Source organism: Gigantopelta aegis, chromosome 11, assembly GCF_016097555.1.
Source record: "Gigantopelta aegis isolate Gae_Host chromosome 11, Gae_host_genome, whole genome shotgun sequence".
Taxonomy (NCBI): Eukaryota; Metazoa; Mollusca; class Gastropoda; order Neomphalida; family Peltospiridae; genus Gigantopelta; species Gigantopelta aegis.
This window is the reverse complement of record NC_054709.1, coordinates 690,266-712,650: the sequence shown is the minus strand read 5'-3', so window position 1 is coordinate 712,650 and position 22,385 is coordinate 690,266. Positions and strand designations below refer to the sequence as shown.

At 39.0% G+C, this 22,385-nt stretch overlaps 1 protein-coding gene across 1 annotated transcript in view; it reads right to left on the bottom strand.

The window, feature by feature from the left end:
• Nucleotides 1-4,730: 4,730 nt before the first annotated feature.
• Nucleotides 4,731-22,385, bottom strand: part of LOC121385474 (zinc transporter ZIP10-like) — a 41,096-nt gene continuing 23,441 nt past the window's right edge. Inside the window, exons 3-8 of the mRNA XM_041516172.1 lie at nt 21,017-21,186; nt 18,062-18,202; nt 16,443-16,506; nt 14,775-15,050; nt 13,410-13,597; nt 4,731-6,399 (exon numbers count right to left, since the gene is read on the bottom strand). Of these exons, the coding sequence (XP_041372106.1) occupies nt 6,259-6,399; nt 13,410-13,597; nt 14,775-15,050; nt 16,443-16,506; nt 18,062-18,202; nt 21,017-21,186 (980 nt within the window). The 3' untranslated portion in view covers nt 4,731-6,258. The remainder of the gene's footprint in view (nt 6,400-13,409; nt 13,598-14,774; nt 15,051-16,442; nt 16,507-18,061; nt 18,203-21,016; nt 21,187-22,385) is intronic.

Here is a 22,385-nt window from a genome sequence, read left to right as displayed (position 1 = left end):
TTTATTTATTATTTTCCTTTTTTAGAGATTTCCATTTTGGACTTAAACAAACAACTAAAAAAACCTTCGCCCTGGACATGACCAAGAGCCTGCAGTCTCTGGACCCTGACTTCTAATTTTATCACACTAAAGAATTGCCACAGGTTGACAGCTCTGAAAGACAATGTACTGAAGTAACAGAATATCATAATTGGCAATCTCAGGCTAAGTTGAATTTAAAAAAAAAAAAAAAAAAAAACACACCAATAGGCATGGGATTTTTAATCCAGATACCGACTCCAAACCCTGAGTGAGTGCTCTGCAAGGCTCAATGGGTAGGTGTAAACCACTTGCACCGACCAGTGATCCATAACTGGTTCAACAAAGACCATGGTTTGTGCTATCCTGCCTGTGGGAAGCGCAAATAAAAGATCCCTTGCTGCCTGTCGTAAAAGAGTAGCCTATGTGGCGACAGCGGGTTTCCTCTATGAAACAGTGTTAGAATGACCATATGTTTGACATCCAATAGCCGATGATAAGATAAAAAATCAATGTGCTCTAGTGGCATCGTTAAATAAAACAAACTTTACGTTTTTTACTCTTCCAAAGCATTAACGATACAACTTTATTATGGTTTCAGTATCGCATCTACATCGGATTTTCGCAACAAACACTTTTCTGTATATGATTCGTTATATAGATTCTAATATGTGTATAATCTGTAATAACTTCCCACTTGCACTCATGTTAATACTTTATAGAGGTTGTAGAAGACTGGGTTTTGCGGTCGGTCTGGGATCGATCCCTGTAAGTGGGCTCATTTAGGCTATTTCTCGTTCCAGCCAGTGCACCACGATTGGTACATCAATGGCCGTGGTATGTGTTATCCTGTCTATGGGATGGTGCATATAAAAGATCCCTTGCTGCTAATCGGAAAGAGTAGCCCATGTAGTGGCGACAGCGGGTTTCCTCTCAAAATCTGTGTGGTCCTTAACCACATGTCTGGCGCCATATAACCGTAAATAAAATGTGTTGAGTGCGTCATTAAATAAAACATTCCTTTCTTTCCTTCTTCAAGATAAGGGGCGGGACATAGCCCAGTGGTAAAAAGCTCGCTTGATGCACTGTCGGTTTGGGATCAATCCCCGTTAGTGGGCCCATTGGGCTATTTCTCGTTTCAGCCAGTGCACCACGACTGGTATATCAAAGGCCGTGGTATGTGCTATCCTGTTTGTGGGAAGGTGCATATAAAAGATCCCTTGCTGCATTAGGATAAATGTAGCGGCATAATTTCTGAAATAAAATACATCTTTTTTTTAACTAATGTCCAAAATATATTACAAATATGTGTGGTTTCGTGTATTAATGTCAAAGTAATATTATGTGAAAAACAAATTGGGAAATATATACATTTTATAATATAATTTAGAGCCGGGACCCATTTTTTATATTGAAGGTGCATATAAAAGATCCCTTGCTGCATTACAAAAATGTAGCGGGTTTCCTTTGGTGACTACATGCCAGAATTACCAAATGTTTGACATCCAATAGTCGGTGATTAATTAATCAATGTGCTCTAGTGGTGTCGTTAAACAAAAACAAATTTTAACTTTAGCTCTAAAAGATAAATGAATATGTCATGCATGTTCTACCGATGCGAGCTATTTCATCCTTCCTGCACTACTCATGGTAGGACTGCCACTCTCACAGGACTGGTTCGACAAAACGAAGCTACATGTAGTTCGTAACCACACCTTTCCAATCATCTTGCCAAGTTGAAAAGATAAATTCCTTAATACTGTTTAAAATCATTATAAGGCACAACAACCCTGACAAACCCAAAGCATATTTGCCAGCTGAATCCGTATTTTCATCACCCCTGATGCCAACATCGCTGGGCACCCAACACAATACAATGTCTTTATTGAAAATGGATAAAAAGACACTTTCGTATCACTATATCAGCTAAAGGGTGTTCCGGCTTCATATTATTTAAAGCTTGAAGACACGAAAGTGAGTCTGTGAAAATAATAAATTTGGATGCAAAAGAATCCTTTATTTCTTCCAAGGTTTTAATGACTGCCTAAACTTCCATACTAGAGATTGATGCCAAATCGGGCAGAAAATGATTGTACATGATCAAAAAACGGTAGCACAAGCCGCATAATTCCCATCCCGTGATCCGTCTGTATACACAGGAATGTATTCACGGTACCCGTCTTCAATTTCCATGAAATACTGTTTATATATTATACAACAGCATCTGTATAACTTTTTTTCAGATGCGAAAGATCAAAAACAACTTTGGGCGTTTTGATACACCGAGGTGGTAAAACAAAATACGACGGAGTTTCCAAAGTGTCTTTGAAATCAATGATGGACAGTAAACTTTTAATGCGAAGACCAAATGTGAGGATAGCATTCGGCCTTACATCTTTACAGGAGATGTCCTGAAAGCACCAAGACAAAGCCTAAGTCCCTGGTTGTGTATCTATGATCTAGCATCTGCAAGTAAGACTTGCGTGCCGACCCAAACACAGTGCGTGCATAGTCAAGTTTTGATCTAACTAAAGATCTAAACACTTTGGAAGTATTATGCATGAAAGTAGTTCTTTCATAACAGAAAGAAAGGTCATATAAATGAACAAATAAACACAAACACGTTAAAATTTTAAAATACAATCTATATTTGTTCGATGAGAATCATATGTTTATACAAAAATTAAAAATTTGTAAAATGTCCGTGAAAATAATTTGCGTCTAAGCTATTCAGTAAGAATATATATTTGTTATTTACCACATATACATGTGAAGACTGCTAAATATGGTAGATATCACAGCCGTAGCTAGCGGAAAAAATTCGGAAAGCATTAAAGAAAATTATCTTCTCGACTGTTTAAGAAGTTTTAGACTATTAACTACTCAGTTGCCCCCCCCCCCCCCCCAACAAAAAATCCTAGCTACGGCCCTGGATATAACTATGACATTGCAGCACACATAAAAACAAAGTGCAACTTAGCTTGCGAGAACTAGAGTGAAACGTAATGCTAAGCACACACCAGCAGATTAACGTAAACTCGACTGTCGAGTCAGCACTAGTCTGAAAATGTGCGCCAGCACACACTAGTCTCGTCGGCGTTACGATGGAAGATGACGTCACGAAACTTGAGATTAGACGCCACTGTGGTGCTTTTGTCCTGCACACCTCTTCTGATTAACGCCAACCCGACTGACGAGTGGACTTTAATCGGTACGTGTGTGCCAAGCATCATAGTGAATTCGTCATCTATCCCCTCGTTGCCGCCTTCTTAGCTGGAAGATTATAGTGGGCTACATCTTATCATCAAGATTTTTTTTGTGGGGAGGGGATATTCGCTAGACTGGTTCACGCTAAACCGATTGACTATACTAGGAACCAATCTCGTGATCCAGAATTCGGGGGGGGGGGGGGGTATTCACTACACTGGTTTATGCGTTTCACGCAGAACCGAGTTACTGTACTGGGAGCCAATCTTACCCTCCAGAATTGTGGTGGAGGGGGGATATTCGCTAGACTAGTACTGGTTTATGCCCTTCATGCTAAACCGAATGACTATATCGGGAACGAATCAAAATAGTTCGCGAACGTTAACGTTTTTAACTCTTGCTGAACGCAGAGAAATATGTTGACTTCGATGATGTGATACAAAGATGGTTAGTTTGTTTTGTTTATCGACACCAGATTGATTTACGAATGATCGGCTATTGAATGTCAACCATTTAGTAATTTTGACATAATAGTCTTAGAGAGGAAACCTGCTACAGCTTTCCATTAGTAGCAAGGGATATTTTATATGCACCATCCCACATACAGTCGTGGTGCACTGGCTGGAACGACAAATAGCCCAATGGGCCCACCGACGAGGATCGATCCTAGACCAACAGCGCATCAAGCGAGCGCTTTAAAACTGGGCTACGTCACGTCCCTATGACACAAAGCTGGCAGCTGTGAACCAGACTAAGCCTTGTAAACAGCAAGACACAATGTCATGACAACTGTCAGGCGCGTGTGGAGGGGAGGGTTTAGGAACTCACCCCCCCCCCCTCCCTCGCTTTCAATACATTTTCCAGGGGAGTATGACTCGTACCTCCCTATAAACTTCGCTCACAACAGCCTAGCCCCACCCCACATTTTTATGGGGGAGGGCCCCAAGACCCCCCGCTTGCGATGAGCCTACGGACGGTCCGATCCCCCCAACCCCCCCCCCCCCCCCCACCCCCATCATCAGTAAAAGTAATCAATATTTTGTTTTGTCACATTAAAAATATATATACGTATATATGTATATGTTCAATAATAGAGTATTCGGATGAGCAAGTGCCGGCCCTTTATATACACATAAACCGGATTTAGACAGAGTCCACTGTATGTATATATATATGTCTAAACCGGATTTAGACAGAGTCCACTGTATGTATATATATATATATATATATATATATATATATATATATATATATATATGTCTAAACCGGATTTAGATAGAGTCCACTGTATATATATATATATATATATATATATATATATATATATATATATATATGTCTAAACCGGATTCTGTGTAATCCGGATCTCTGCGTAAACCGGTCCATTTCTAAAGTCCCGTCCAGCTACCGTTTATCTCTTAGATATAAATCTCTGCCTAATCCGTACTCTGTCTAATCCGGACTCCGGATCAAAAATCAAGAACGAAAGAACCGTTCATGCATAATTACCTCTGTCTACACCGGATTGAGATTTGACTGAACGACGGGCTGCTTAATTAGTTGAACAATGATCGTCAATTGCCAAGTAATCAGGACGCCAAATACAAAATGTAATCGCACACGTGTGAAGTTGACTCTTATTGCGGTAGGTCGTTAGATCAATCGGATTAATATTAGTGTGTGTGTGGTGGAGGAACATATTATATGAAAATAGAAAATGTATATATTGTACTACAAACGATGTTGGGGATGAGTTTCATTATTTATTTATCTGTGCAAAATTTACAGCGGAAAGGGCTAAATATATTAAAAAGTACTACATAAATAGACCAAATATATATAAATTTAAAAAGCTGTTCAGTTGTAAAAATATTAGCACCCTTAAGAAATTGTGTAAATTTATTGTTATTATCAACAAACAATTCTGCTCCTCCTAAGACTTCTATTGTGTATATATGTTTTATTCGTTTTTATTCAGATATTGTCATCTTGATGTTGTTTATGCTATGTTATTTATGTATTCCTCTGATGCCATCGAACGATGGCCACGAGTGTAATAAAGTTCTGTTCTGTTCTGTTCTGATACCTAACTGATTACACACTTATGAATTCGGCGAGTTATACTTAACCTAACGCATGTATAAATAGGTGCGAATCGCTCGTATATTTTGTGTTATCTTATTTCATTTATAATGGCGGAACGATCCCCAAAACGGCAACGTATCGAACTTTCGTTAGAAACTAAAGTCAAATTAATACAAGAATTTGATTCAAATCCGCAGTCAAAACATGGGATCAAATGTCATTGTCGATCATTCAAGAACCATAACTCTGGGTGAAACTCTGTCTAAAACGGTCCTCTATGTAAACCGGACTATTTCGATGGTACGAAGTGAGTCCGGTTTAGACAGAGTCCACTGTATATATATATATATATATATATATATATATAATTATCCCTTTTTATACAACAAAAGGGGGTTAGTAGCCTTTATTGGTTACTAAATGAGGTAGCCAAAGCCGTACCCATTGGAGAAAGGGTTAAACCTTTTCTACAGTTTAAAACCGCAGAAAGGGTTAAACCTTTTCTACAGTTTATTAAAAGCGTCCCTTGTTCTACCTGGAAAAGACCCTCTATGACCGTAGACCAATTATTTTTCTATTGCCACCACAAGTATTTTAATCTTCTTCAGAATTAAAACTATTAAATATCTGGATGGATTCAGTACTTGCCTACTAGCTAAAATAATAATAACTGTCTATATCAGTTCACACAAAGTAATTAATGTTGTCTTGTATCACATCCCAATTACTGCCACACTTCCAATGCCCGGCACCCAATCACCCATGCATTCGTCGAGCTGGAGTGCAGTAACATTCAGTCTAAATCTAATGTCCGGCATTTAGCGAGTCCCATTTTTTACCAGAGGTGGCCGCTTGTCCGTATTGTTCAGCGGAACAGAGGGGTGGGAACACTGGGACGAGAAGGTCTTGTAAACTGGACAGAAGGAGTGCTGGTCAGTGGAATGCTGGTCAGTGGAGGGCGTGGAGCAGGTCCTCCTCGAAGACGGCTATCAGCAGCATGATGCCGGACCCCGTGACCATCCCGCAACACTGGAGGAAAAGATGGCCGAACGTGATTCCACCATGTTCTTTATTCGTCATTTCCGGGAGCTGAAAACATAGATTGTAACTCGTTAAAGGGACATTCCTGAGTTTGCTGCAATTTTTAAGATGTTATCGACTAACAGAGACTTTTTAACGACTGTAATTACATATCAAATATATTTTTCTGCATTAAATATTAGTGGCTGTATATTAAACGTGTTTCTGATCGTTCTAATATTTGTACTAGGTTAAATTTTATTTTATTTCCTAAAAAAGATTTTTTCGTACGTACGAAATTATTTGAAAACAAAATCCAGTTTGGGCTTCTTACAAATATTAAGACGATCAGAAATACATTGAATATACAGACACTGATATTCTAAACAAGAAAATATATTTAATATATAAGTTTAATCTTAGAAATATTTTATTAGTCGGAAACATCTTACAATGCAGCAAACTCGGGAATGTCCCTTTAATGTTCTTCGTAATATTAAATGTCACTGGCAGTGGTTCTAGAGGTACAGTCCACACGCACACACGCACACGCACAAACACACGCATGCACACACACACACACACACACACACACACACACACCTATTTTTGGAGGGGATACGTAGCCCAGTGGTAAAGTGTTTGCCTGGTGCGCTGCGCGGTCAGTCTAGGATCGATCCTCATCGGTGGGACCATTGGGCTATTTCTCGTTCCAGCCAGTGCACCACAACTGGTATATCAAAGGCCGTGGTATGTATTATCCTGTCTGTAGGATGGTCAATATAAAAGATCCTTTCCTACAAATGTTTGGCATCCAGTAACCGATGATTAATAAATCAATGTGCTCTAGTGGTGTCGTTAAACAAAACAAACTTAAAAAAAAAAAAAATCTTTTTTGGTGAAAGAAATAAGAGAGCACTATTTAAATTTCTGTCACCATTAGCAGATACGTGTGGGGGGAGGGGCGAGTCTGCGGATCAAAACCACCCAGCTGAAGGAGTTTTCTTCTTTTTTTAAAACATATTTTTTCGACTCCCCCCTTGAACAAATTTGCTCCCCACAATATACACCCACTAACCCACCCCCTGGCATACTTTTCTGCACACGTGCCGGATTAACGTCATAGTGTCTGTGTAAGAGTACAAAAATGTCAAGTGGGTTCGGATGTCAGTATTGTGAGGTTGAATGTCAGTAATGTGAGACTGAATGTCAGTAATGTGAAGCTGAATGTCAGTAACACAGTTCACTTCTTGATACTATAGACGAGGGTTTCGTTCCAGCCACGCTTTATCACTGGGCTTCTTCTAGCTCGAGTGATTTCTACCCCCACCCCCACCCCCACCCCCACCCGTTGTTTATAGGTTAACATATAAACCAAGGGAGAGGGTTAGAGGTTAGTCGAGCTAGGCTACGTCTCGCCCCAAGTCATACTGGTGTTTGTTTAATTATTAAAGGTATATTTTTCAAGAGGGTCAGGACATAGCCCAGTGGTAAAGCTCTCGCATGATGCGCGGTCGGTCTGGGATCGATCCTCGTCGGTGGGACCATTGGGCTATTTCTCGTTTGAAGGAAAGAAATAAATGTTTTATTTAACGACGCACTCAACACATTGTATTTACGGATACATGGCGTCAGACATATGGTTAAGGACCATACAGATATTGAGAGAGGAAACCCGCTGTCGCCACTTCATGGGCTACTCTTTTCGATTAACAGCAAGAGATCTTTTATATGCACCATCCCACAGACAGGGTAGTACATACCACGGCCTTTGATATACCAGTCGTGGTGCACTGGCTGGAACGAGAAATAGTCCAATGGGCCCACCGACGGGGATCGATCCCACACCGACCGCGCATCGAGCGAGCGCTGTACCACTGGGCTACGTCTCGCCCCTTTCTCGTTCGAGCCAGTGCTCCACAACTGGTGTAGCAGCTGCTATGGTATGTGTCATCATGTGTGTGGGATGGTGCATATAAAATATCTCTTGCTACTAATAGAAAAAAAATGTAGCGGGTTTCTTCTCTAAGACTATATGTCAAAATTACCAAATGTTTGACACCCAATAGCCGATTATTAATAAATCAATGTGCTCTAGTGGTGTCCTCAAACAACACAAACCTTATTTATTCCCTTCGTAAATAACATTATATGTAGTTATATGTTGTAAGATAAAAACAGACTGTAAAGACGCAGAGCCTCGTTTGTAAACACTGCGACATCGTTTTTTCTATTAGTGTCGTTTTGATAACTCAAATTATACATTATTTAAAAAACATTCTTTAGAACTTCCATTTTTGTAATACCACGAAATGCATTTTTCATAATAAAAAAACGCACATAGGCCTACATCTGAGAAGTAACGATTAAACAGAGGAGTTCTAGTCCATCTGTATGCCGTATATTCCCGTTTCAACGTCATACTTACTTTTAGTACACACCTATTCAATCTTACTATAGTGATAAAGGCCTTTTGAAACCGTGTAATAAATTTATCCTGTATCGCACATATGTGCAATCTGGACCGGAACTTTTAATTAGGGAATTCACTTTTTCTTTTTATTGCAGTTAGTGCCTTTTATTTACTTACGTCATATATGATTTACAAATGACGTCATATCGTATTTGAAACATTACACAAGGCTGCCGCAAAGTATGATTCTTAACGTTAAATGAATCCATGAAAGGAGTTTTGATCATAGATTTAACAAAGTGTTGTTATAACGTTAAATTAAAAACCGTTTTTGTAAAACATAAAAGAAGGTATGTAATAAATTCAGAACTTCACATACGTTGTTTTCGCTTCCTATTTATTGCACTCGTTTATTTTGCGAAAGAACATACCACTCGACCGCTATGCGGTGTTGTGGTATATATTCTTGCGTAAAATAAACTCGTGTCCCACCTTACCCCCCCCCCCCCCCTCCCCACCTTTCCTATCATGGACGGAGGAGCCGGCCTAGGCCGGTGCTTGCGCCCACGACAGGCGTGCGCTACAACAGCTTGTTCTGAATGTGCACGTAAAACCCTATGACCATGACCATGACCAACTCGTGTCATGGACGGAGGAGCCGGCCAAGGCCGGCTCTTGTGCCCACGACAGGCGTGCGCTACAACAGCTTATTCTGAATGTGCACGTAAAACCCTATGTCCTGACCTGACCTAACGTATGTGAAGTTCTGTATATTTATTATATAACATTTAGTGAAATATCTTAAAATTAGGGTTGGGTACCGCGAAAAAAACCGTACCGCGGTATACCGCGGTTTTTTGTAATGTACCACGGTATACCACGGTAATGACAGCATATTAATCACTGCGATTCATTGATACAATAATTGCGCAACATAAAAGGTCATTTATGTGCCTTTGAACGTTGGGGTCAAACACATATGACATACTACAATGATATACCTACCAGTACAGATTTTGACTGATTCAGTTTACACTCTATTTCCTCTAAAGTTGAGTAAGCATTAAGCAGGACTAAAACTCTCATTTACAGAATAGCCAATACTTATAGGTAGAACATAGTTGTAGTGCCTTGTTGTATTTTAAGACCTTATAATGTAAATGAAATAAACATAACAGATGAATAAATTCCCAAGTTATCATTTCAGTTAAACTGGAAAATAATGAAAATGACAAAGTTACGTAATATTTGAATGGCCCTTGATGTCTAGGCCGGGCCGTAGCCCAGTGGTAAAACAATCGGTTGGACGCGTGGTAGGTCTAGGATCGATCCAAGTCGGTGGGCCCATTGGGATATTTCTCATTTATGTATGTGCACCACGACTGGTATAGCAAAGGTCGTGGTATGTGCTAATAATGAGAAAATGTAGTGGGTTTCCTCTCTAAGACTATATATCAAAATTACCAAACGTTTGACATTCAGTAGCCGATGTTTTTGTTCTGCTCTATATAACGATAAAAAATGTAACCTGTGCCACCCCACTAGAAGCTCTGCATACGTCCCCAACCCTCCAGATATCGTGCCAATTCCACAGGCCCAATGGGCCATATATATATATATATATATATATATATATATATATATATATATATATATATATATATATATATATATATAAGCTATATGCTATGGGCCTGTATCTTTAATCTCTTTGATAATGAATTCATGTTTAAAGAAGAAAAAACAGTTTAGAAACAAAATAGCCACACTGGCAGTATTTTATTTTATGAATGCAAATGAAATAGTTGGGCTTTCGTGTGTGTGGGGGGGGGGGGGGGGGGTGTTTAAGTACGTAACTCCCCTCCTCCTAACTTATATGTATGTTTTAAACTGAATACTGTTTATAATTGTTTTCGTATCCAACTCAAGAGTATAGCCAGTCACTCAAAACAAAGGCAAAGAAAACGTCATTATATGTTATTGTTCTCAAAACACTGGCGTGTGACCGTCTTTCAGACTTTAACAACTGGAAAAAAAACGTTTTCAGTTTCATAAATTCATTGCAACGTGATCCGAGACTTTTGTATGTTTATCTACCAGGGGCGGAAGGATGTATCATGCCTGTGCTAATATTATATAAGTAGACATAGCATCAATAAATTGTAATTCCCCCACTGAATATGTTTAAAATTAAATCTGTAAACTTTGAAAATTTCAACTAATAATGATTGTGTATATGTGAGAAACAATATGTAATCCTCATCAACGCACCCACTTCAGTAAACTGAACTCAACCACGTGACCTAGATTTTACAACATTATCTGATACGACACAACGCTAAAAACGTGACAAATAAAAAGTGAACCTTGTTTTAGCTAGTAATAAAACATTCAGTATCAACAATGCAACATGTTTTGAACAGTATTTCATATTATTTGATCGCATTTTGTAGCTTTACGAGAAGCAGTTCACTATTGAATAGTAGACTGGTCACCCGGACATGCAAATATTGCTTATGCATACCGCGAGGCATATTTGTCGATCAAAATTGGTTGAAAGAATGTTTGGTGACTAAAAATCGACATTAAAAAACTTTCTTAATTTTTTTTCGCAAGTCGAAAATTCCATTTGCCAATTTTTATTATTTTTCGTAATTTGCGACTTTGACGAACAACAGGGCGAGCCCTGCAAATGACCAATATCGCACGTGTGTTGCGAACAACAAACTCATCAGTTACCATGTTTTTGTTAGTGACAAAGTTTTGAGATTCTAGATACTTTGGGAAATTCCGTTAGTTTTTCAAAGATTTGTTAATGGAACACAAACAATCATTAACATTGGATGCTTTTAAAATAATTTCTCGAAATTATGTATTTTGGTTCATGACACTGATAATTTATTTCTCGGAAATGTCCGTAAAGTTATCGTCCACGGAAAGTCCCGAAGTATACCGGTACAGTAAAAAAAGTACCGGTACGTACCACGACAGAAAAAAATACCTCTATACCGGTATACCGGTAATACCGCACACCTCTACTTAAAATGTCACTGAAGTAAAAGTGTTATCAGTCACTCAGTGACGATAAAACATTTTAGAGTGAAAATTTCACTATTTCACTCTAAAATGTGTTATCGTTACTGTAGAAAGTGTTATCTTTACTGTAAGAAAGCCGAAACTATTTTGCTGCAGGCATTTTAAAAATAAAGGTAAATTGCCGAACGTTATATAATAAATAGAAAATTTCATGTTTTTTTTGTCAAATATGATTTATATCTCATCTCGTAAAGTTAGCAAATCATATATAAGTATTTCACGTGCCTATATCCAATTAGGGTTAAGCACAATGTCAGGGACTCGTTTTGTTTTCACTGAATTGTAACTTTATCCCGATGAGTTACATGTTTGCAGATTAACCAGACTTAGTGTCCGATTCATGGGCGGAAACTACGGTCTGCACCTTTAACGTGTGACTGTGTGACCCGTCGCTGAAGGGCCCACACGGCCGAGGTGTGCTGTCCGTTGTCGTGTGTGTGTCCGTGCACGTGTCCCGCTGTGTGTACACGAGGAAACTCACGTTCTAGACAGGTAACCGAACACTGTGGGAAGGTTTGGGTCACGTTTTGAAACTCGACACCAAAATGCACTGATCGCAACACATTGCCCTGTCAGTCACCCGACAGTCCAAGGTTTTGTTTGTCACGAGTATCGGTAAACATACATTCACTCATTCATTCATTCATTCATTCAATATTCGTTCGTTGTCCATCCGTTCGTTCGTTCGATCTTTCGCGGAGACATGATTTGTCAAGTGGGATGTACAAAGCAGTCATTCATTGATTCATTGATTCATTGGTTCATTCATCATTCATCAATTCATTAATTCCAAGGGCGGACACATGATTGTGTCAAATGGAACATGAAAAGCATATTCATTCATTCATTCTAAGGGTAAAAACATTATTAATTAATTAATTAATTAATGTGTTTTCCCCTTTAGTGAGCAAAAGGGTAGTTACCACCCGAATTTTTTTTTTACATTTGTAGTTTAAAAGTTCCCCTTTTGTCTAGTTGAGAAGACACTGCGTTACTCTGCCTGGTAAATATTTATTGTCCACTTCCCCTAGTTACTTTAGGTTAGGTTCGGCCTTGAAAGAGGAATCAAACAGAGAACTCGTAATTGGAATATTTGTCTAACTACGATTGGGAGAATGCAAGAGATAAAATACAATTGTAATATTTGTGTAAGTAAGATTGAAATAATGAAACAGAGAAATTGTAACTAATATTTGTGAAACCATGATTGAGATAATGAAACAGAAATATTGTAACTGAATTATTTGTCTAAGTATCATTGACAGAATGAAACAGAGATATTTGAACAGATATTTGTCTAAGTATCATTGACATAATGAAACAAAGAAATTGTAACTGTAATATTTGTGGCCGCGTATATTGCCTCGGATAATGAGGTCTGGCTATCTCCAATGATTCTACATGGCAGTCTTTTTTATCGTTTTTTTTCTTTCTTTCTTTCGTTTTTTGTTTTCTTTTTTTGGCGGGGTGGGGGGTGGGGATGGGGAGGATTGTTTTGGGGGGTAAGGCGACCACACCTCATCTAAACTTTCCCGTCGTAGTATGTATAACATCGCTGTGTAATACTAACCATGTCGACCAAGGCTATGTACACGAACAATCCACCGACACAGGCGAAAATCCACAGCGACATGTCACTGATGTTGCCAAGGGCAACGCCGACGGCGACACCGATGAAACAGAGTACGGAGGACACGACGTTGTAGATGATAGCTTGTTTCACGGACATCCCCGACCGCAGCAACACGGCGAAATCTCCTACAGGGAATATTGAAATATAAACTTAAATTAATTAGGCTTGTTTCACGGACATCCCCGTGCGCAGCAACACCGCGAAATTTCCTACAGGGAACAGTGAAATATAAACTTAAATTAATTTGGATTGTTTCACGGACATCGTCGTATGCAGCAACACCGCGAAATATCCCACAGGGAATATTGATATATAAACTTAAATTAATTAGGATTGTTTCACGGACATCCCCGCGAGCAGCAACACCACGAAATCTCCTAAAGGGAATATTGAAATATACACTTAAATTAATTAGGACTGTTTCACGAACATCGTCGTATGCAGCAACACTGCGAAATTTCCTACAGGGAATATTGAAATATAAACTTAAATTAATTAGGATTGTTTCACGGACATCGTCGTATGCAGCAACACCGCGAAATATCCCACAGGGAATATTGATATATAAACTTAAATTAATTAGGATTGTTTCACGGACATCCCCGCGAGCAGCAACACCACGAAATCTCCTAAAGGGAATATTGAAATATACACTTAAATTAATTAGGACTGTTTCACGAACATCGTCGTATGCAGCAACACCGCGAAATTTCCTACAGGGAATATTGAAATATAAACTTAAATTAATTAGGATTGTTTCACGGACATCCCGGTGCGCAGCAACATGGCGAAATCTCCTACAGGGAATATTGAATTATAAACTTAAATTAATTTGGCTTGTTTCACGGACATCTCCGTGAGCAGCAACACCGCGAAATTTCCTACAGGGAATATTGAAATATAAACTTAAATTAATTTGGCTTGTTTCACGGACATCCCCGTGCGCAGCAACACCGCGAAATTTCCTACAGAGAATACTGAAATATAAACTTAAATTAATTTGGCTTGTTTCACGGACATCGTCGTATGCAGCAACACCGCGAAATCTTCTACAGGGAATAGTGAAATATAAACTTAAAGGTCCTACGTCAAAGTTGTTAATAAATATATTTAGCGACAACCATCTGGTAGCATCTTGTTCTATAATATCACATTTTTCTATAGTTAGGCGCACAAACCAGACTAACGACCGATCGCTCGCCTTCGTGAACACGCCCCTAGTGTTCCATTCTTGTTATTTTGCACTTTTTTCCCCCACCCCCACTTTATAAAAAAAAAGAGAAAAAAAGCTATCAGTCTTACCAATTTCATGCGGCAGTTCATGGCAGAAGACTGCGATGGTTGTACTAAACCCGCCGGTGATGCTGTCCGCGAACGCTGCCCCGATGGCGAGGCCGTCGCTGAAGTTGTGGATGCCGTCGCCCATGATCACCATCCACGCGATCGTTGCTATGGACTTCGGCATCTTACCATCGGCATGGGTGTGACCTAAGTGACCGTGACCTTTTGGCGGATTGTTATCCTTTACCGTAACTTTGGTAACAATATTTAGTTGTTCATCTGCAGTAATTTTTAATGCTGAAAGGAATATTTGTCATACAAATGTATCTTGTGGAAATGACATTTTTCCATAAGTAGCAAGGTATTTTTGGTTTGGTTAAATGTCAATGAATATTTTAAACAAGAAACTGAAAATTTCAATAAATATTGTAAAAAAAAGAACTGAAAATTGCAACTAATATTCTAAGCAACAAACTAAAAATTTCAATTAATATTATTTTAAACAAGAAACTGAACATTTCAATAAATATACTAAACAAGCAACTAAAATTTATAATGATATTTTAAACAAGAAACTGATAAGCTTAATGAACATTCTAAATAAAAATTGAAATTTTTAAAATTGATATTCTAAACAAGAAACTGAAAATTTCAATCAATATTCCAAACAAGAAACTTAAACATTTTAACGAATACTTTAAACTAGGAACTGAAATTTTCAATGAATATTTTCATCAACAAACTGAAAATTTCAATGAATATTCTAAACAAGAAACCGAAAATTTCAATGAATATTCTAAACAATGAATATTGTAAACAAAAAACCCTGAAAATTTCAATGAATATTCTAAAGAAAAATTTTAAAATAAATTTGTATGAATATTTTAAACAAGAAATTAAAAATATTAATGAACATTCTAAAAAAAAATTGAAAATGTCAAGGAATATTTTAAACAAGAAACTGAAAAGTTTAATGAAAATTCTAAATAAAAATTGAAATTTTTAAAATGGATATTCTAAACAAGAAACTGAAAATTTCAATAATGAATACTTTAAACTAGGAACTGAAATTTTCAATGAATATTCTCATCAACAAACTGAAAATTTCAATGAATATTCTAAACAAGGAACTGAAAATTTCAATGAATTTTCTAAACAAGAAACTAAAAATAATTTTCAATGAATATTCTAAACAAGAAACTGAAAATTTCAATAAATATACTAAGCAAGCAACTAACATTTTAATGAATAATTGAAACAAGACACTGAAAAGTTTAATGAATATTCTAAATAAAAATTTTAACGAATATTTTAAACTAGGAACTGAAAATTTCAATAAATATTCTAATCAACAATCTGAAAATTTGAATGAATATTCTAAACAAGAAACTGAAAATGTCAATGAATATTCTAAACAAAACATTTAAAATTTCAACGAATATTCCTAGCAACAAACAGAAAATTTCAATAAATATTCTAAACAAGAAACTGAAAATTCTTATGAATATTCTAAAAAAAATTTTAAAATTTCAATTAATATTATAAAGAAAAAACTGAAAATCTCAATGAATATTTTAAACAAGAAAATGAAAATTTCAATTAATATATTAAACAATCAACTAAAAAAAATTGAACAAGAAGTACTATAAAATATATTTTTCGGACTATGTAACTTTAGGAGGTACCCACGTTTGTCTGAATGTCCCATCATCATCACTTCTTCCCTAGATTTCGGATCGGGTTTAATTCCATACTGCAATTAAGATAATTTTAACATAGAGAACATCACATAAACAGAGAAGTGATTTAAACATACAAAACAAAAAGTAATTTGAAGGTAAAAATTCAATACGTAAAAGAGAAAAATTGGTGAAAACAATGTTTTTGTATTGGTAATATCCAATAAGCATCTTCCCTACAGTTTACAATTTTTAGCAAAATTAATGTTATTGAGCACGGATTGCGGTGAAAAACATCGGTAAAATCACAAATGTTTTACATCCATAATATCCGATATGCATTTTGGCTACGGAATATAAAAGGAAATCACGAATTTGGTGGTGGAAAAATTAGTGAAAACAAAATGCTTTTACATTCGTAATATCCAATTTAAAAAGCATTTCGGCTGCATAATACAAAAATAATAAATGTTATCCATGAGAGAATTCTATGTATATGGTATAATATATGTACAACAATATATTAATTTTACACCCATCCTCAGTGTGCAAGGGGGAGGGGTGCTCACGAACCACCCTACTCCAAGACAAATTTCTTTTTTATGTATTGTCCGGGGGAGCATGATCCGAGACCCCTTAAAAACTTCGCTTGTGACAGTCTAGACCCCCCCCCCCCCCCCCCACACACACACACACACCCTCCATCCCTGCACAATCCACCTTTGAAACAACCCTAGATATGTATCCTGAATGTTTTTAATCATCCAGGCTCGAAGGAACCGGGGGGATGGGCGGGGTAACGAAAATGCACATTTGTTTGTCCTACTGTATATAGGTAAAAATATGTCTTGTATCTCCACACCCCAATCCCCAACCCCACTAGAGACTGTGTCCCCTTAACTATATATTGTGCCTCCACCCCACCACCTCCTCCAGATATGGGGCCAACCAATCAATCAACAATTTGACTCGTGCTAAATCAACTGAAGGCTCAAATACGACTGTCTTAGGCACGTTCTCCGAGATTCCCTGGTGGATGTGTGCAAGACAGGGATATCGGGCCTGATGTGTCCCAGACAGGGATATCGGGCCTGATGTGTGCAAGACAGGGATACCGGGCCTGATGTGTGCAAGACAGGGATACCGGGCCTGATGTGTGCAAGACAGGGATATCGGGCCTGATGTGTCCCAGACAGGGTTATCGGGCCTGATGTGTCCCAGACAGGGTTATCGGGCCTGATGTGTCCCAGACAGGGTTATCGGGCCTGATGTGTCCCAGACAGGGTTATCGGGCCTGATGTGTCCCAGACAGGGATATCGGGCCTGATGTGTCCAAGACAGGGTTATCGGACCTGATGTGTGCAAGACAGGGATATCGGGCCTGATGTGTCCCACACAGGGATATCGGACCTGATGTGCCCAAGACAGGGATATCGGGCCTGATGTGTCCCAAACAGGGATATCGGGCCTGATGTGTCCAAGACAGGGTTATCGGACCTGATGTGTGCAAGACAGGGATATCGGGCCTGATGTGTCCCACACAGGGATATCGGACCTGATGTGTCCAAGACAGGGATATCAGGCCTCATGTGTCCCAGACAGGGATATCGGGCCTGCAGCCGACCGCACCTTAGCTTTGCGTCTGCGTTTGTTTTCGGTGATGATGAAGAGGACTCGTTCCATCGTGAAGAAGAAGTAGATGCCCAACAGACCGCACAAGCCTTTCCACACGGCGGTGATGTCGTGGTGTGACTCGGCGCTCCCCAGGGCCTGCAAGAAAACAAACAAACAGATTAGTTCTATCACTCGTCTCAATCAGGATGTTAAATGAGGTTCTAATCCGTCAGGAGAGTAGCGTGTTCTGAACCTTGAAGGTGGGGAGTGGGAGGGGGCGAATATGAATCTAGTGGACCCTTCTGTCTACATTTTCTTTGAAAAGTTTAATATTACATTGTACAAACTTTTTTTTATTAAACTCAGTGGAGAGGTTCATACGAACCCCTATCCTGCCCCGACACCGCCCCCACCCCCATCTTTTTTTAATGTTTTATTTAACGCATTTTATTTACGGTTATTAGTCCATGAGCCAGACCCTTTGAGATTGTCTACCAAAAAGGTGACCAGATCCAACAGTGATTTTTGGTTAGTCTGGTACCTGAGTGGTCCAAAAAACTTTGATGGACTTTTTGGAAGTGTAGCTTAGTGCCCGTATGGCGGCCATCTTTAAAGATGGCCGCCGGTTTGGGACTAAAATATGATACTTCATAAAAGTTACTTTGGAGCTCTAACCACATGACCTACAGACATGGGGTTTGGAGTATTTTGTTCATCTTTGGATTACGCATCTTATGATGTATATATAGTGAACCTTAATTACTATTGTCTGTTCCAAATTTAAGAAATAATGTAACAAATGTGTGTGTTTTCCAAATTTTGCTAGTAAAATTTATCACCATTCTCTATCTATACATGTTATGGTCAAATTTCCACCTATGTCATCTCGATGTATTCATATGACATCCATAACCACCATTACATGGTCTTGTTTGACCATTTTTGTACTCTGGTGACACGTTTTACTATAGATACCTAATTTTCGTTTTCGGCTCTTTTGGGGTAGGGGTAGTATCAGATCTTTAATAAGCTGCTATAAGGAATCATAAAGATGGCTTGGGGACATGAGGTTAGGCTAATTTGATATCAAAATACATTTTGTATTCATATATTTATAATTTTACACCACTTCAACCCTTATAGTCTGTTCATAGGCCTATAGGTTCCGATGGTTTAGTCGTTTTAAATAATCTACCAAAACATACATGTTGGCCAACCACAGTACCAATCACTTGCAGAGTTAGGCCTACCATGATTCATTATACAGAATTGGCTATAACAAAAAACAACCACAACAAATACTACGTTCACTTTCATCATGGACGCCAGGAACTACAGACATGTGCATGTGTCAAAATTTTACTTTGATCTAGCTCAAATTATTGGTATCGTGAAGGCCTAAAACTTCCAGTAGGCCTACAGAAATGGTGAGTATTGACTTATGATATACGTTAATCCCACTTGTGCATACTTTGTGAGGGCTATTTTATGTAGGTCACCTCTGCAATGCATAACCATTGCATGCACATTGCACACCTGTATGCTGTAGGCCAGTTTCTATTGATACTCTATACTGTGGATGGATGGATGTAGCCCCACTGTGGCGATGTAATTAAACATTGCAATGATTGTCAATGTAGCCCTAGATTAAAAGGCTAGATATTTTCATAAAAATTCTAGACTTTGTCCCCGATGTGTTTCACAACATTAAAGTGATTATGTCCCAGGTAGCGGAAGTCGCAACAATTGGAATTTCGTGGTAAACGAAATTCTAGTAAGACCCTTTATATTTCACATGTGTAACCTAGCTATTGTAGGTATATGGAGCCGCTCATCAAAGGCGCCATCTACATTTTTATAGGTGTAACCTGAACTGCACGTCCGTGGAGTCACTAGGACTATGCTCTATGATTTCTATTATCCCCAATGCCCACTAGGTATTGCCACTTGTCTGATTCCGATTCTGATAAACGCTGTTTATTTCAGATGTGAAGCCATGGCATAGCCCCCACAGAAACGCCCCAAACTTGACCCCTGCATAATCTGTGGAAAGAACTCTCCACCTGATCAAATGGTGAGGCCAAGAGATCTGGAATCTTGAAAGATGCTTTGTGATGCTGCAGAGATACGACATTTTGAACCTATCATAAAACTGTCGACTGACAGTCTAAGTGTTGTACCCAATGTACTGTATCATCGTGAATGCAGATCAGGATTTACGCACAAAAAGGAACTGACATGGCTACAAAACGTGGTAAAAAGGCAAGAATTGGTTAGGACTGAAGGGGAAAAGACAGAACCAAGGCAATCATTGCGACAAACGGGAACTGAAGAAAACTCACGTGTGTATGATAAGGTGTGCATTTTCTGTGAACGTAAAAATAAGTATGTAAAAGGAACACAGAGTAGAGAACCCTTGATACAGGCCGTAGATCTTCGGGCTGACCAGACTATTCTAAACATTGCAATAAAGACCGCTAATGAACGACTTCTCGCCATAACTTCCAGAGACATTGTTGCAGCAGAGGCACATTACCATCGTAGTAATTAAGGTACACTATATATACATCGTAAGATGCGTAATCCAAAGATGAACAAAATACTCCAAACCCCATGTCTGTAGGCCATGTGGTTAGAGCTCCAAAGTCACTTTTATGAAGTATCATATTTTAGTCCCAAACCGGCGGCCATCTTTAAAGATGGCCGCCATACGGGCACTAAGCTACACTTCCAAAAAGTCCATCACAGTTTTTTGGACCCCTCAGGTACCAGACAAACCAAAAATCACTGTTGGAGCTGGTCACTTTTTTAGTAGTCAGATTCGGTCTGGCTCATGGACTATATATGGCGTCGGACATATGGTTAAGGACACACAAATATTGAGGGAGGAAACCTGCTGTCGACACTTCATAGGCTACTCCACCCACCACACCACACCACCAACCTACGCCCCTGTCTGTGTGGACTCACATGAGGTAGAAGATGAAGCAGGGCGTCGCCTGTGAGCGCCCCCACAGCGAGGGCGACGAGGAACTGCAGGAGATGGTTGTAGAAGACTTTCTGCATCACCGGGATGATTGCCACGCCTAGCAACCCGACCAGACTGATGATAAACACGGCAACGAAGCTGTAACCCCATACTGAAGAAGAAGATGAATGAATGAATGAATGATTGGATGAATGAATGGATGAATGAACGTAGCTCAGTAGTAAAGCGTTCGCGTGATGCACGGTCGGTCTAGGATCGATCCCCATAGGTGGACCAATCGGGCTATGTCTCATATACAGTCAGAGCATCACGACTGGTATATTAAAGGCTGCGGTATGTGATATCCTGTCTGTGAGATGATGCATGTAAAATATCCCTTGTTGCCGATAGAAACATTTTGTGGGTTTTCTCTCTAACACTATATGTCAAATTTACCAAATGTTTGACATCCAATAGCCGATGATTAATAAATCAATGTGTGCTAATGGTGTCGTTAAACAAAACAAACTTTTTAACTGAATAATAAAACCGTTATACGTGATTAGGGCCGTATGTATGCACAATGAAGAATCGAATGGGCATTTGGCAAAATAGTGTTTGAGTCCATGAATCTCTCTAGTTCCACCGGCCTCGGTGGCGTCGTGGTTAGGCCATCGGTCTACAGGCTGGTAGGTAATGGGTTCGGATCCCAGTCGAGGCATGGGATTTTTAATCCAGATACCGACTCCAAACCCTGTGTGAGTGCTCCGCAAGGCTCAATGGGTAGGTGTAAACCACTTGCACCTACCAGTGATCCATAACAGGTTCAACAAAGGCCATGGTTTGTGCTATCCTGCCTGTGGGAAGCGAAAATAAAAGATCCCTTGCTGCTAATCGGAAAGAGTAGCCCATGTAGTGGCGACAGCGGGTTTCTTCTCAAAATCTGTGTGGTCCTTAACCATATGTCTGACGCCATATAACCGTAAATAAAATGTGTTGAGTGCGTCGTTAAATAAAACATTTCTTTCTTTTTCTCTAGTTCCATGACTATAGGAGGACAGCCACTCCTGATCAGATCCTTTAATAGAGATTTCATTCCTTTTGTACCGCTAAAAAGAGGACTGCCACTACCAGATTAGTTGACTAAATCAAACCTAGCACCAGACAGAGCTCATTGGTATAAGCACAGCTGTGACGATATGCACTCATGAACCACTGCCAAAACAGTGATGATATCAGGTGTTCGCGAAAGTTGAGCATACTCTGCCCCACTGGTGACACCTGTCATGAGTACTGCCACCACAACTGTCAGTGGCTGTATAAAATAAGGTGTTTGTTGTAGTCCAAACCAGATTACATTGGATATACAGA